The following is a 16,332-nucleotide window of genomic DNA, read 5'->3' on the forward strand; positions in this document are numbered from 1 at the left end:
TTCCAAACTAACTATGTAAGCGCAGACCAGATGTGGCTTAAAGTCAAAGAAGAAATATCAGCAGCAATTGAGAGATTTATTCCCAATAAATTAATAAGAGATATAACTGATCCCCCAAGGTACAGCAGTTAATGTCATAGCTTTGGAAACATGATGTTGTTGTATGATGAAGATTTTTTGGATCATGTCATCTTTGACGATTAATCAATATTTCACTTAAGTGCAAATGTGAACACACATAATGTGCACATCGGGGATCAGAAAATTTTCACGGGATGGTACAGGTGTAGCAAGACTCCCCTAAATTGAAGATTTTTTGTGCCCAGTCTCAGCCTCCCCCCATGAACCATGGACCTTGCCATTGGTGGGGAGGCTTGCATGCTCAGTGATACAGATAGCGTACTTTAGGTGCAACCACAACTGAGGGGTATCTGTTGAGAGGCCAGACAAACATGTGGTTTCTGAAGAGGGGCTGCAGCCTTTTCAGTAGTTGCAGGGGCAACAGTCTGGGTGATTGACTAATCTGGGCTTGTAACACTAACCAAAATGGCCTTGCTGTGCTGGTACTGTGAACGGCTGAAAGCAAGGGGAAACTACAGCTGTAATTTTTCCCGAGGGCATGCAGCTTTACTTTGTGGTTAAATGATGGGTAAAATATTCCAGAGGTAAAATAGTACTACATTCGGCTCCCCAGGCGGGAACAACTCAGGAGGACATTATCAGAAGAAAGAAAACTGGCGTTCTATGGATCGGAGTATGGAATGTCAGATCCCTTAATTGGGCAGATAGATTAGAAAATTTAAAAATGGAAATGGATAGAATGAAGTTAGGTATAGTGGGAATTGGTGAAGTTCGGTGGCAGGAGGAACAAAACTTCTGGTCAGGTGAATACAGGGTTATAAATACAAAATCAAATAGGGGTAATGGAGGAGCAGGTTTAATAATGAATTTAAAAAAATAGGAGTGTGGATAAGCTACCACAAACACCATAGTGAACGCATTATTGTGGCCAAGATAGTCACGAAGCCCACGCCTACCACAGTAGTGCAAGTTCATATGCCATCTAGCTCCACATATGACAAAGATATTGATAAAATATATGCTGAGATAAAAGAAATTATTCAGATCGTGAAGGGAGACGGAAATTTAATAGTCATGGGAGATTGGAATTCGATAGTAGGAAAAGGAAGAGAAGGAAGTATAGTTGGTGAATATGGAACGGGGGTAAGGAATGAAAGAGGAAGCTGCCTGGTAGAATTTTGCACAGAGCATAACTTAATCATAGCTACATTTGGCTCAAGAAGCATGAAAAAAGGTTGTATACATGGATGAGGCCTGGAGATTCTGGAACGTTTCAGAGAGATTATATAATGATAAGACAGAGATTTAGCAACCACATTTTAAACTGTAAGACATTTCCATGGACAGATGTGGACACAGACCACAATCCATTGGTTATAAACTGTAGATTAAAATTGAAGAAACTGCAAAAAAGTTGAAATTTGAGGAGATGGGACCTGGATAAACTGACAGAACCAGAGGTTGTAGAGAGTTTCAGGGAGAGCATTAGGGAATGATTGACAGGACTGGGGGAAAGAAATAAAGTAGAAGAAGAATGGGTAACTTTGAGGGATGAAATAGTGAAGGCAGCAGAGGATCAAGTAGGTAAAAAGAAAAGGGCTAGTAGAAATCTTCGGGTAACAGAAGATATATTGAATTTAATTGATGAAAGGAGAAAATATAAAAATGCAGTAAATGAAGTAGGCATAAAGGAATACATAGTCCCATAAATGAGATTGAAAGGAAGTGCAAAGTGGTTAAGCGGGGATGGCTAGAGGACAAATGTAAAGATGTAGAGACATATCTCACTAGGGGTGAGATAGATACTGCCTACAGGAAAATTAAAGAGACCTTCGGAGAAAAGAGAACCACTTGTATGAATATCAAGAGCTCAGATGGAAACCCAGTACTAAGCAAAGAAGGGAAAGCAGAAAGGTGGAAGGAGTATATAGTGTCTATATAAGGGCAATGTACTTGAGGACAATATTATGGAAATGGAAGAGGATGTAGATGAAGATTAAATGGGAGATATGATACTGCCTGAAGAGTTTGACAGAGCACTGAAAGACCTAAGTCAAAACAAGGCCCTGGGAGTAGACAACATTCCATTAGAACTACTGATAGCCTTGGGAGAGCCATCCCTGACAAAACTCTATCATCTGGTGAGGAAGATGTATGAGACAGGTGAAGTACTCTCAGACTTCAAGAAGAATATAATAATTCCAATCCCAAAGAAAGCTGGTGTTGACAGATGTGAAAATTACCGAGCTATCAGTTTAATAAGTCACAGCTGCAAAATACTAACACAAATTCTTTACAGACGAATGGAAAAACTGGTAGAAGCTGACATCGGGGAAGATCAGTTTGGATTCCGTAGAAATATTGGAACACGTGAGGCAATAATGACTCTATGACTTATCTTAGAAGAAAGATTAAGGAAAGGCAAACCTACGTTTCTAGCATTTGTAGACTTAGAGAAAGCTTTTGACAATGTTGACTGGAATACTCTCTTTCAAATTCTAAAGGTGGCAGGGGTAAAATACAGAGAGCGAAAGGCTATTTACAATTTGTACAGAAACCAGATGGCAGTTATAAGAGTCGAGGGACATGAAAGGGAAGCAGTGGTTGGGAAGGGAGTGAGACAGGGTTGTAGCCTTTCCCCGATGTTATTCAATCTGTATATTGAGCAAGCAGTAAAGGAAACAAAAGAAAAATTCAGAGTAGGTATTAAAATCTATGGAGAAGAAATAAAAACTTTGAGGATCGCCGATGATATTGTAATTCTGTCAGAGACAGCAAAGGACTTGGAAGAGCAGTTGAATGGAATGGACAGTGTCTGGGAAGGAGGATATAAGATGAACATCAACAAAAGCAAAGTGAGTATAATGGAATGTAGTCGATTTAAGTTGGGTGATGTTGAGGGAATTAGATTAGGAAATCAGGCACTAAAAGTAGTAAATGAGTTCTGCTATTTGGGGAGCAAAATAACTGATGATGGTTGAAGTAGAGAGTATATAAAATAGACTGGCAATGGCAAGGAAAGTATTTCTGAAGAAGATAAATTTGTTAACATCGAGTATAGATTTAAATATCAAGATGTCATTTCTTAAAGTATTTGTATGGAGTGTAGCCATGTATGGAAGTGAAACATGGACGATAAATAGTTTGGACAAGAAGAGAATAGAAACTTTCGAAATGTGGTGCTACAGAAGAGTGCTGAAGATTAGATGGGTAGATTACATAACTAATGAGGAGGTATTGAATAGAATTGGGGAGAAGAGAATTTTGTGGCACAACTCGACTAGAAGAAGGGATCAGTCGATGGACATGATCTGAGGCATCAAGGGATCACTAATTTAGTATTGGAAGGCAGCATGGAGGATAAGTCATAGAGGGTGACCAAGAGATGAATACACTAAGAAGATTCAGAAGGATGTAGGTTGCAGGAGGTACTGCGAGATGAAAAAGCTTGCACAGGATAGAGTAACATGGAGATCTGCATTGAACCATTCTCTGGACTGAAGACCACAACAACAACAACAACATTTGAGCCTTCCTTTTTTGGTGAAGCAACTGCAGCTGGAGTTTCTTACCTCAATCCAGTAGAACTATGGCTCTTTCTACAACTGGAAGAAGCTGAATCATAGAACTTTATTTGGTACCAGGGTGGTATGCCACCTCAGAGCACGATTGGTTAAACGATGGAGTACCCAACCACTGGATTAGTCAGATGGGGCCAGAAGGCAGAGCTTGTTTTGCACAGCCTCCTCGTTCACCTGATGTGGTTCTATTTGATTTTTACATTCAGGTCATAAAGGACCTTGGGCATGTGCCTCTGCTACCAGCTGATATGCCCAACTTAAGAAATGGGATTGAAGCAGTTGTTGCAACAGTTACTCCAGATACTTTGATCATGGTATAGGAAGAACTCGTCTATTGGCTCTATGTATGCAGTGTGACAGATGGAGTTCATATTGAACACTTGCAAGGAAAACTGTGTGAGCTGCTGTTTCAGTTGATGTATTATTTGTAATTGCAAGTTGAATGTAATAAATGCAACAAAGCTTTAAAACTTTGATACTCATTTTGACACACCCATTATTTGCTGCACTGGAACATCATAAGTAAACCTGATATACCAAATATTGTTAATTATATGATTATGTGTTTTGTGACTTTTACATTATTATTTATGTTGACTGTGTTGATTATGTAGTATCATTTAGTAACTTATTTAAATATAAATTAATTGTGGCGATGTGCCCTATATCACATGTACAAACAGTGTAGTACAGGAGTTGGACAAAAATAGAGAAACACCAAAAAGAAACCACATTATGATGCATACTACAGCGTAGGAAAACTATTGGTGTGCAAAACAGTTTCCAGTCATCTCAGAATGGATAAATACAGTTCTTGTATGGTATACAAGCGATTCTTATACCATTCTTCCTGCTAAACAGTGGCAACTTATGGTAATGATGATGGAGGTGGATACCAATCTTGTATTATTCTCTCCAAAGTAGAAGACAAAGGCTCAGTTATATTGAAATCTGGAGACCGGTGGCCAGGGGAGAGCAAAAATTCATCCTTGTGCTCACAAACCAGTCATGGATGATGTGAGTTACATGCACATGGGTCCGTCATCTTGGAACACAGCATCATCATTGGGAAACAAATATTGCTCCATAGGATGGACCAGATCAGCCAGAATGGTCTATCAATCATTGACAGTAATGAGACTGTGGAGAGTAATTAAGGTGACCACGGAATACCATTATATGGCTCCCCAAATCATTGTCATACGCCCACCACATTTTTCTCTTTGCATGTAAACTCAGCCAGAAGTTGGAAACAGCATGATACAAAACATATATGATCAAGTGACTTTCTTGCATTTCCCACAGTCCAAGTTTTATGACTCCAGCACCATGTTTTCCTATAACAGACATCTGCATAACTGATGAGCGGTTGTATAATTCTAGCTTACCATGCTTCACTGCTTATGGTCCTCCCTTTGTTTTGTTGTGTGTTTACAAAGTTTTTGAATGTGACATTCAGTTCTGTAGTGACTTTTGCAGTTGTCCTCTTTATTTTCATCACAACCCTCTTCAGTGACCTTCTGTTACGATCACTCAATACACTCATTCTTCCGTGTTGTGATTCAGTGGGTGACGTTTTTACACTTTCTGTGTATGCAGTATACATCTTCGATGTAGTGGCTCTTGAAACACCAAAAACGTCAGCTGCATTGTTTAGGGTACCCACTAAATGAGCACCAACAAGTGGCCCACTTTTGAATTCACTTTGCTCCGTATAATGCATCCACAACTACACACGTCACGGATTGAGATAATGCACATCTGGCTCTCAGTGAATACCAGAAGTATTGGATTGTCAGTATCCTGCCAGAGCTTTCCTTTCTGTATTTATACTGGCACATTTCATAGTAGATTTTTAGTTATCGAACGAAATCCATTAGACTTTTTTTTAAGAAATAATTAAATTTCTTGTATGACTTCAGTAAACATTTTTTCCGTTGTTCATTTAGTAAATTTACTCTGATAGTGTGACTTCATCAGAATTTATAATTATTTAAAGTAATATTTTCTTCTCCTCCTTAGTTACATCTGGTTGGTAGAGCTTCTTTACTGCTGTCATTTAGCCACCATGAAATAATTTATTATGGTGCTCTCATACATTTTGTGAAAGGCCTTTGTATTTATATATAAACCATACATTACTGTTGCACTATGTTGTTCTATTCTTGTCGGGGAACAAAGCAAAGCTGTGTATCAGCATTACATATTGTACCGTGGGGGCGTCAGAATGTGTAAGTTTGCAGAAGATTTTGAAAGCTGTTCCGCTATTTGACATGACATTTGAGAAATAGTGAGTTTCGCAGTATCTGTGTACTTTCCACATTTTTGAACATTTGCTTCGTATTCATCATTGTCTAACAGATTGAGGATCCCCTCATCTGGTTTAGTGAACTGGCCCAAAACATTGTAGTCTCGCTTTATAGCATTTACAATCCATGAGTTCTGCAGCATCTGACACCCTTTCAACTACTGTGACAAAGTGCAGAATGATCACTCTTTCTCTCATGTTTCTCCCCTTTAGGGCATATAATTATGCTTCCAAATTGTAGCCCACCTTATCCAATCTGCCATATTATTTGGAAATGTATGGCAGTGTTGGCATGCAATTAGCTGTTCTTAAATCGGGATTATGGGAGGATCACTGCCCTGAGTAATGCAATAAATAACTTTCAAATCCAACCTTAGTTAGTACAGCAAACAGCCAACAGGTGGGAGTGACAGCCATATGTGTGTTATTTCATTCCATATAGTGGAGATGCTGAGTCACGATAGGCACAACAAAAAGATTCACACAATTATAGCTTTCGGCCTATCGTGACTCAGCATCTCCACTATGTTGTGAGTACCAACTTTCCCTCTCTAATATTGTTACATTCCATCCTGGATTTTCCATTGTTTGATTATTTCATTCTATGACATGTTCAGCTGTGAATGCATTATGTGTGAGCTAAGTGAATTTGAAAGTGGGCCAATTGTTAGTGCTCATATAGTGGGTACCTCATAACCAATGCAGCTGAAATTTTTTTTTTTTTTTTTTTTTCAAGAGGCACTATATTGAAGATTTATACTGCATACATAGAAAGTGTAAAAACATGACCCATTGAACCACAACATGGAAGAACGAGTGTATTGAGTAATCATGACCGAAGGCCACTGAAGAGGCTTGTGATGCAAAAAGAAGAGGACAGCTGCAAAAGTCACTACAGAACTGAATGTCACATTCAAAAACTTTGTAAGCATCAAATAGCACAAAGTGAGGTCCACAAGTAGGGAACTACACGGCGAGCTGCAATTATACAACTGATCATCAGTTATGCAGATGTCTGTGACAGGAAAACGTGGTGCTGAAGTTATAAAACCTAGACTGTTGGAAATGCAAAAAGTCACTTGATCATATATGTTTTATATCATGCTATTTCCAACTTCTGGCTGAGTTTACATCCCAAAAGACAAGTGTGGTGGGGGGCTGGCAATGATTTGGGCTGCCATATCACGGTATTCCATGGGCACCTTGACTACTCTCCAACGTCTCATTACTATCAATGATTTATCCAATCGTAAAATATTTGTTTCCCAATGGTGGTGATGTGTTTAAAGATGACAGGACCCCTGTCACAGCATCCAGAACTGGTTTGTGAGCACAAGGACGAATTGTTGCTCTCCCCTGGCCACCAGTCTCCAGAATTCAATATAAATGAGCCTTTGTCTTCTAATTTGGAGAGAATAATGCAAGATCGGTACCCACCTCCATCGTCATCATCATCATCATCATCATCATCGTAAGTTTCCACTGTTTAGCAGGAAGAATGGTATAAGAATCACTTGTGTACCACACAAGAACTATATTTATACATTCTGAGATGGCAGGAAGCTGTTTTCCTTAACGACTTTCATACGCTGTAGCAGGCATGGTAATGTGTTTGTTTTTGGTGATTTTCTATTTCTGTGCAACTCCTTCACTACAATGTTTGTACATGTGATATAGGTTACATCACCACAATTAATTTATATTTAAAGTAGTTATTAAGTGAGACTACATTATCAAGACAATCAACATAAATAATAATATAAAAGTCACATAACACATAACCACATAATTAACAATATTTGGTAAATCAGGTTTTGCTTATTATGACATTCCAGTGCAGTGAATACTGGGTGTTTCCAAATGAATATCAGGATTTTAAAGCTATGTGGCATTTATTACATTCAACATACAATTATAAAGAATACATCAACTGAAGGAGTAACCCAAACAGTTTTCCTCACAAGTGTTCAATATACGAGCACTATTGTCCCATGGCACACGTCGAGTCATTAGGTGGGTTCTTCCTATACTTTGATCTAAATTATTTATATTATGTTTCTCTCTTCTGTTCAACACTTCTTGTATGTAGTGAGTAACAATTTATCATTATTCACATTGTTATTTCACTCCAGATTTTTCCTTATTTTGAGTGTTTACCTTGAGCAATGACTTAAACAACCATAATTCTGTAGTTCATCAAAATTAGTGCATTGCCTGGACTTTTTGTTACTCTTATGATCAGGAACTTTAAGCCGTCATTTTCCCTACTGTTCTCTTGCTAGCCAAATACTGGCAATGGATATTTCTTATATTTGACGTGAAATTTTGACAAGACCACGGGCAGCTTCTTATCCAGATTCGAGCTTGTGCTCTATTTCTGTTGAACTTGTTGCCTATAAACTTCAAAGTTGTTTTTTTTTTCCAATGTGAATGAGTCATGGCAATTTTTTGTTAGTTATATTTGATGATATCTTACACAGTATTTTCAGTTCTAATGCTTTTTCTCTATCACAAATTTTTTATTTTCATTGTCAGTGTAACATTATTATTAAATATCTTTTATAAAGGTTTCATATCTTTATTTCCTAACCTGTTGACTATTAGGTAAGGTATATGCTGGATTTAATAATGTGATAATATAATTTAAAACAAAAACACTGTATCATCTTGATGTATGCATTTTTATAGAATGTAATTCTAAATCATCAAGTTAAAAAAAAGGTGATTTTAATGTATAGTGATAGTAATAATGTAAAAATATGTTCAGTGTGGAGTATGTATTAGGTACAAACTAATCTACCCACAAAAAATACTTTGTGGATAATTATCAGTTTTGTGTGTCATGTAAAATTTAGTATGACACGTTTTTAAACTCACCGACTCAGTTGTATTGAAAATGTTGATTTTAGAATCCTGCCTTCCCGTGGAAAAATCTCTGCGGTCCTACACACTTATCAGAATTTATTCACACGTGTCTCATCAGCTGAAGAAAGTTATGACATGAAAGTAAATATTTTTTCGTGATTCAGACTGTGATCAAAAGAATCAAATTTTATGTGACTTGCAATGCAGTTAAACACCTTTCTTAATTTCTTTGGGAAACTATAGAATTGTTGTACACATAAACTTCTGGGGTAAAATTAATATGAAAGTCTTGTTGTCAGTATATCATTGACAAGCTCAATGTATATTTGACGGAATACTCACTGACTGTAAATCTTGAGCAAATTTTTTTCCCTACTTCATTTAAATATGTCTTCATTATCTTCATAAAGAAAGTTTTTTCTTTTTTTTTTTTTCCTTTCAGGACATAGCCATGATGATGATGATTATGAAGAAGATGAGGAGCAAGAAGAAGTAGTAGTCAGATACAAACGCCAGGCGGAGCAATACGAATACACACCCACAAAGACAAGATGTCCATTGCTTCTAGTTGCAGATTACCGTTTTTATCAGGAAATGGGAGGCAGTAATACAAAGACTACAATAAATTATTTGGTTTGTTTTTACAGACTAATATAGTCATAGAAATACATATTTTAGGAGTGAATTATGTTTAAGAAATATTTGTTAGATGATACAGAAGAATTGTATTAACATTATCTAATCCCCTTCATTATTATGAGATGCCAGAATTGAACTTTATTTGTGCCATTTCAGTAAAGAACACATTCTGGGGCCATTAATAAGATATACACTGTTATCTGTAGACATTATGTAGGGTAAAGCTGTTGTTGACCTGCAGGTCTGAACACCTTGCACCCCATTAGAAATGATTCAGTTGGAGATGATAAACTCTTGTCTTCCTCCAACCTTTTAATTATTTTCCTCAATTATATGTTGCCCTTTCCATTCTGGAGACCTTTTTTTTAAAAAAAAAAAATGTGCTTTACATTGAATTCTCTGAATATTTTGTCATATTAGATGATGAAAAAATATAGTCAAGATATTCTTTTATGGAAACTTTAATGGAAAAATCACTAGCACATTAGTGTGTAGGGTCAGATTTTATTTCAGCTCTGTTGTCCTCTAACTTTCTGCAACATATTTAATATTATTGAGATCAGTAATGAATAAAAGCTTGTTCTTATTTTACTTTTATTTCGCAGAAGTGCTAGCCAAATGTTATACAATTAACAATTTATATTTTATGGCATAAGCATGTAGTAATCACATAAATTTGTAACATTTGTAACAGAAACAGTATGTAAGGATAGATGCTACCCACCACATAGATGAGGCATTGAGGGGCATACAGGCATATTGAAAAAGACTGCTAGATAAAATTCAGCTATCGGACTAAGTCCTTCGAAAGTCGTAGAAAACAAAATTCATACACATTCACACAAGCGCAACTTGCAACCACATGATTGCTGTCATCTACAGGCACTGAGGCCAGCTGCGAATGCATCTGAATTGAGCAGCAATCTTTGCTGGTGTGAGTAGTTGGGGTACAGAAGAGGTGCTGGGTGGGGAGCAGTGCAGGTGTGGGTGGGGAAAAGTGCCAGTGCTGCATATGGGAGCATACAGGTATATGGTGGGGACAGGACAGTGAGCTGCAAGATGCAGCATTGGTAGGCTGTGCTGAGGGGTTGGAGTTTCAGGCAGGGTCAAATGGGTAGAGAGAGAAGTAGAGAAGGCACAGGATGTGAAGCAATCATTGAAATCAAGCACTTTGTGTTGCGCAAATTGCTCAGCAACTGGGTGGTCCAGCTGTCTCCTGACCATTGACGGTGGCCATTTGTACAGACAGACAGCATGTTAATTGCCATGCCCATGTAGAATGCAGCACAGTGGTTGCAACTAAGTTTGTAGATCACAGTGACTGTGCGTTTGATGAGGTAGGAGACACCTGTGACAGGACGGCAGTAGGTGGTAGTGGGTGAATGCAAGGGACATGTGTAGCATCAGTCTATTGCATGGATAAGAGCCGTGAGCCAAGGGGTTGTCTGCTTCTGTTGAAGAACTTAGACCAATAGCTGAATTTTATCTAACAATCTTTTCCACTGTGCCTGTCTGCCACTCAATGCCTCCTTGTATGCGATGAATAACATGTAGCCTTTCGTATTGTTGCCATCCCATCCAGACTTTTCCATTGTTTAACTTTTGTAATAAAAATTCATGGTGAAGACTGGTAGAAACAGTCCCTTTCCTTTGCATGGCAGGCGCTGGCTGCATTTTATGCACTCTGTATTGGTTCTGCCATTGACAAGTTTGTTGTGACAAAATATCAGCCACTATGGGCTTATTGTCCAGACCTGGTTTTGGATGAGGTTCGTATATGTTTGCCTCTTTTGAGATACCTAGCTCATCGTCTAACACTGACTCACATTCTCCTGCCCTCCTCCTTCTGTCTGGATAGATCAAATGAGGCTCTCTCAAAGACACCTTAAATTTAAGATGATTCATGATGCTCATTTTCACAGTCTGGTTTTCACCACAATAGTTTCTCTACAAAAACCAGCAAAGGGCCACTGAAAGATACATTATTTACAGTAAACACTGGAAGTATGCCTCACAGATCAGAATCTTCTAACAGGGAAGTAATCTGATATTCTGTTAGACCTGAATGTAACATAGCTAATGTGAATCTAAAGTTTCACACAAAAAAAATGCATGAAAAATAGTGATAGAGTTAGCACATGACAGTGTCCATTCAAGACCAAAGTTGTGCAGTAAACACCTAACTCACACAGTCATGTTAGCACAAACTTAACACAAAATTACTACGCATAGACATGGCATTACTAATAATTGTTGACAGTACAACATTATATTATCCTTTCCAACCAACCACACCATGAAAGTGTGAATTCGGGTGGAAAGGACTAAAATGACCTACAGTTTCACATGAAATGCATACCACACTGTAATGTTGCATTTTTACTAAGAGTTCTTCCTGTGGGGCAGCCATAACTGTGCAAGTCAATTTTGCAGAATGAAGAAATTGCACAACAGTTGCTGAATTAACTATCTTTTATTGCATCCATGATGTATTTCAAAACACTTAAAGTTCCATCTGGTGTAAACTATAATAATTAAAATATTGTGTTACAAGACAATGTAAGATGATCCTCAAGCTTTTTAAAAAAAGTCAGTTAAAATTTGTAAAATAAAATAAGAGAGAACAGGACATCACTTACAAAAAAAACCACTTAACCATATGAGGTCATCCTCGCCCTAATGCGGTCATTGAACAAAAGGGGTAAAAAGGGGGGAGCTTGAAAAATCCCAAAAACCGATGATTTTTCTGAAACTGGATGTTTATGCAGTAAAAAATTGTCAATTCAGCAACTATTGTGCAGTTTCTTCATTTTACAAAAGTTGCATTATTACATATATGAAAGAAGCAGAGGTGAAAGAAGCAATTAGTGTCAAAAAATTAGTAGTCTGACACTTTCCACTAAGCCACAAAGCTACAGATTTTACACAGTAAACAGCAGTATTTAACAGAATAATTTTGCTGTGGCATGCATGGCCAGTTATACGAATATTTATAGTATTGAAAGACGATGGAATACCAACAATATGGGAAGGGTAGATCGCTACTCACCACATGGAGGAGGCGTTGAGTTTCAGATAGTCACAACAAAAAAGAATACTAGTATCCCCTTTTGTTGTGCCTGTCAGCAACTCCATGCCCCCTCAATGTGATGAACAGCAATCTAGCCTTTCCACGTTGTTGCTATAGAAATATTTAATGTGATACCAAATATCTGGATTTAAAAAAATATTTAATGGAATTAGTCAGTTGTAGAAAATCATAATTTCTTTGTTGCAGTTATAACAACTAGGGATTCTTTTTTCCAGATTAGCTTGATAGATAGAGTTCATAAGATTTACAATGACACAACATGGCATGACCGCCAAGAAAATGATGGCTTCAAGGGCATGGGATTTGTAATAAAGAAGATAGTTGTCCATAGCGAACCTACCAGAGTGCGTGGTGGAGAAGCTCATTACAATATGGTTAGAGAGAAATGGGATGTCCGGAATTTATTGGAGGTACGTAGTTAGTTTTAGTGTTCGCCTTTAATATCGAATAGTGGATTCATATTGTTTTACTGCAGTGTCAGTCATAGAATGTGGCATATACATGTTGCTTCATATTTTGAAATGATAGTTTAACTTATAATGCAAAATGTGATGTTCAGCATGCTTTGCCGTGTAAAATTAGCATGGAAAGTTATAGCTATGTGATTACAGATTTTTCTGTGTTCTCTAAATTTTGAAGAATGTCATGATTTGGACCTTGGTGTCATTATTACCTTAACCAGGTGTCTTAATACCTGGGAAGAAGGAATGTACTTTTCATGATAGAGGAAACTTTTTATGTTTATACGAGGAGTGTTCAAAAGAAAAGGTATGAAACAGCACTGTGTTTATAATTGAAGTCTTTATTCAAAAGTAATTAACACAGGCCTGAGCACAACTATCCCACTGTTTCACGAGGATTCCATGTTTCCAAAATACTTGTGTCTGTGACAGAAGTCAGTCATCCATTGTGTCCTTCAATTTGTCATCCATGTTGAAGCCCTTCACTTTGAGATGTTTTTTTAGGTTGACCATAGACATGGAAGTCACAGGGCAACATGTCCCGGTTGTAGGGCGGATGCTCCCACTTCAACTTGACCATTATACTTTGTGTGACCTCGGAGACATGTGGACATACTTCATCATGGAGGGTAATAACTCCCTCCATGAGCAGCCCAGGCCATTTGCTCTTGATGGACTTGCATGGTGTACGAAGTGTCCCACAGTACGTGTCACTATTTATGGTTTTGCCATGCTTGAGGAATTCAATGAGTATCGGACCTTGTATGTCAAAAAAGACTGTGAGCATCACCTTGCCTGCTGAGGGTACAGCTTTGAATTTTTTAGGGGGAGGTGACAAATGTGCAACCAAGCTGCACACTACATTCATGGCCTTAGATGTCTCGCTTTGTTATCCCAAAGCCACACATGGAAATTTCAACCAGTTTGGTTGTTACAGGGTTTCGTGCCTTTTCATTTGAACACTCCTTATATTTTTGTTTACATTTATTTAATAGCACTTGTTGTTTATAATTCTGTGGTATTGACTGAGAGCTTCATAATTTTAGTGTCAGTCATGAAATGAATGGTAGGTAACTTTTACCATCATAACGGAACCCAATGGCCAGATGGCTGCCAGCTTATATCCAAATCAGAGTTGATTTCTTTCTTAACCAGTGAATAGTTTTTAATGTGCACTAGCTTCCAAATACTATGGATAAGGCAAAAATGTAATCATAAATGTGGGAACCATGAAGCAGTTTACATGACAATTGAGTTCGTTGTTTCTACAGCAGTCCTAGATAAAAACACCATGCGCCAGTCAGCTGCACTGTAATATTCTTGTCATCTATATATAAACAGGCAACTAAATATTTCAGAATAGAACAGCAATTGATGTTGTAAAACTGATAGAAGGCAACAGACATAGCCAGCATGGTAGAACAGTTTGATTAAAAAAAAAAAACTGTATTGAGAGCTGTAGGCAGACTGGAGGCTGGTCAGATTTAGGCAGGTGGCCAGGCAATTGAATGTTCATCCTTTTTTTGTTAATAGACTATGACCACAACTTGCAACCACCGACTTAACATCCAGAAGATCTGCACAACAAGTGGCAGTGATTTACACGTGCCAGTGACTTTTGGCTATTATATTCTCAAATGGCCTTGGCCACACTGCAACAATGGCTTCCTCTTACAGAAGATTCTAGAGGTGACTTCATCAGCTGCTAAGCATATGTGGCCTCAAGAAGGTAGTATATACAGTGATGAGTCAAAACTGAGTACCACCTGGTGGTTTTGATGGCACATGACATGTTAAGGAAAGTCTATAAGTGAAGCAGAAGTGAGTGGGGAATCATTCTAGTGATAGTAAGGGTCTCAAATGCGGAAATCCACTAAGATAAGGGACTTTGACAAAGGGCAGTGTGTTTTGACCTGGAACCTGGGAATAAACATCTCAGAAATGGTGAAGCTGACAAGCTGTTTGCATGCTAATGTTGTGAGCATGTATGGAAAGTGGGTGTCAGATGGTAAAACTGGCAGTAGGTGGTCAGAGGCTTGCTACTGTGTAAAGTAGAAGAAGTGATAATTTGTGACAAATACAATGACGTAGTACAAAGCCAGTGTAAGTGCAAGTGCACACCATTCAGTGCACATTGTTCACATAGGACTCCGCACAGACGAGCCATACGTGTTCGCATGTTGTCCAGCAACATTGTCAGTTACCTTTGCAATGGACATGGAATCATCAAGCCTGGACCTGATCAGTAGAAATGAGTCACCTGATCGGTTGAATCATGATTTTTGTTACATCATGTCGATGGTCATGCCCTGATATGCCATCATCCAGACAAATAGCTGCTGCTTAAAAAGGCACCTCGCCACAAATGCAGTCTTTTGGGGGCGGCATCATGCTATAGAGAACATTCACCAGGGCTTCCATGGGGCTTGTGGTAGTAAGCAAAGGCATCATGACAGCAATGGACTAAGGGTAGTAAGCAAAGGCATCATGAGAGCAATGGACTATGTGAACATTACACTCGCCGAAAAAATTTCACTTTTTTCCGTAACTGGCATGAAAACAGCTAATCTTTATGTTTTCAGGCATGCTGATAGCGAAAATGTTATTGAAAATATAAGTTTAGCTCTTATTTCAAAGTTATGATAACTTAACATTATTGCCTATATAAGCTTATGCTTTTGTGCTATCCCTTGGAGGAATGTCAGAGAAGGCGCAACCGCTTTGCCTGTTGGTGATTCCCTGTTTAGCGCCCGGCAGTAATCAGCTGACACTGATGCACTCCACTTTCCATGGCATCTCATTTCCATGTCTGAAATTTGCTGGTAGAAATGTTCTCATGCTCATAGGTTACAGCACCACAGTTGTGAGGAAAGAAGTCCAAGTGGGAATCTAGGGAATGGGACTTCAAGGACATGTTGTACCCCAGTCTATCGTAGCAGTGCAGAAGATTTGCTACAAGATCCTTTCAGTTTTCTGCCCTCTTATTTCCTAGAAGGTTTGTTGACACTTGGACAAAGGCATCACAAGCTAACTTTTCATCACCGGTCAGGGTGGTGTTGAAATGCTCTTATTTGCACAGTATGTGTATCCAGGAACTGACAAAAATTTCCTCTTTTATTTTCACCTCACTAAGACGTAGACATTTCTTGTGCAAATAGATAAATGCTTCCCCAGTTTTGTCCATGGCCTTAATGAAGTTTTTCATTAGGTCAATTTTATGTGAAGAACTTGGAGGCTTATGTTCTTTGTTTTAACAAATGCTTCATGCATAAGATTGTGAGATGCTGGTTCAAGTGATCAATGCTT

At 38.2% G+C, this 16,332-nt stretch overlaps 1 protein-coding gene across 2 annotated transcripts in view; it reads left to right on the forward strand.

The window, feature by feature from the left end:
• Positions 1-16,332, forward strand: part of LOC126481470 (ADAM 17-like protease) — a 147,681-nt gene that overhangs the window by 93,781 nt on the left and 37,568 nt on the right. For both annotated transcript variants that reach the window (XM_050105247.1, XM_050105248.1), the window contains 2 exons: positions 9,278-9,468; positions 12,781-12,975. In XM_050105247.1, coding sequence (XP_049961204.1) covers positions 9,278-9,468; positions 12,781-12,975 — 386 coding nt within the window. The remainder of the gene's footprint in view (positions 1-9,277; positions 9,469-12,780; positions 12,976-16,332) is intronic.

Source organism: Schistocerca serialis, chromosome 5 (assembly GCF_023864345.2).
Source record: "Schistocerca serialis cubense isolate TAMUIC-IGC-003099 chromosome 5, iqSchSeri2.2, whole genome shotgun sequence".
NCBI classification, from domain to species: domain Eukaryota; kingdom Metazoa; phylum Arthropoda; class Insecta; order Orthoptera; family Acrididae; genus Schistocerca; species Schistocerca serialis.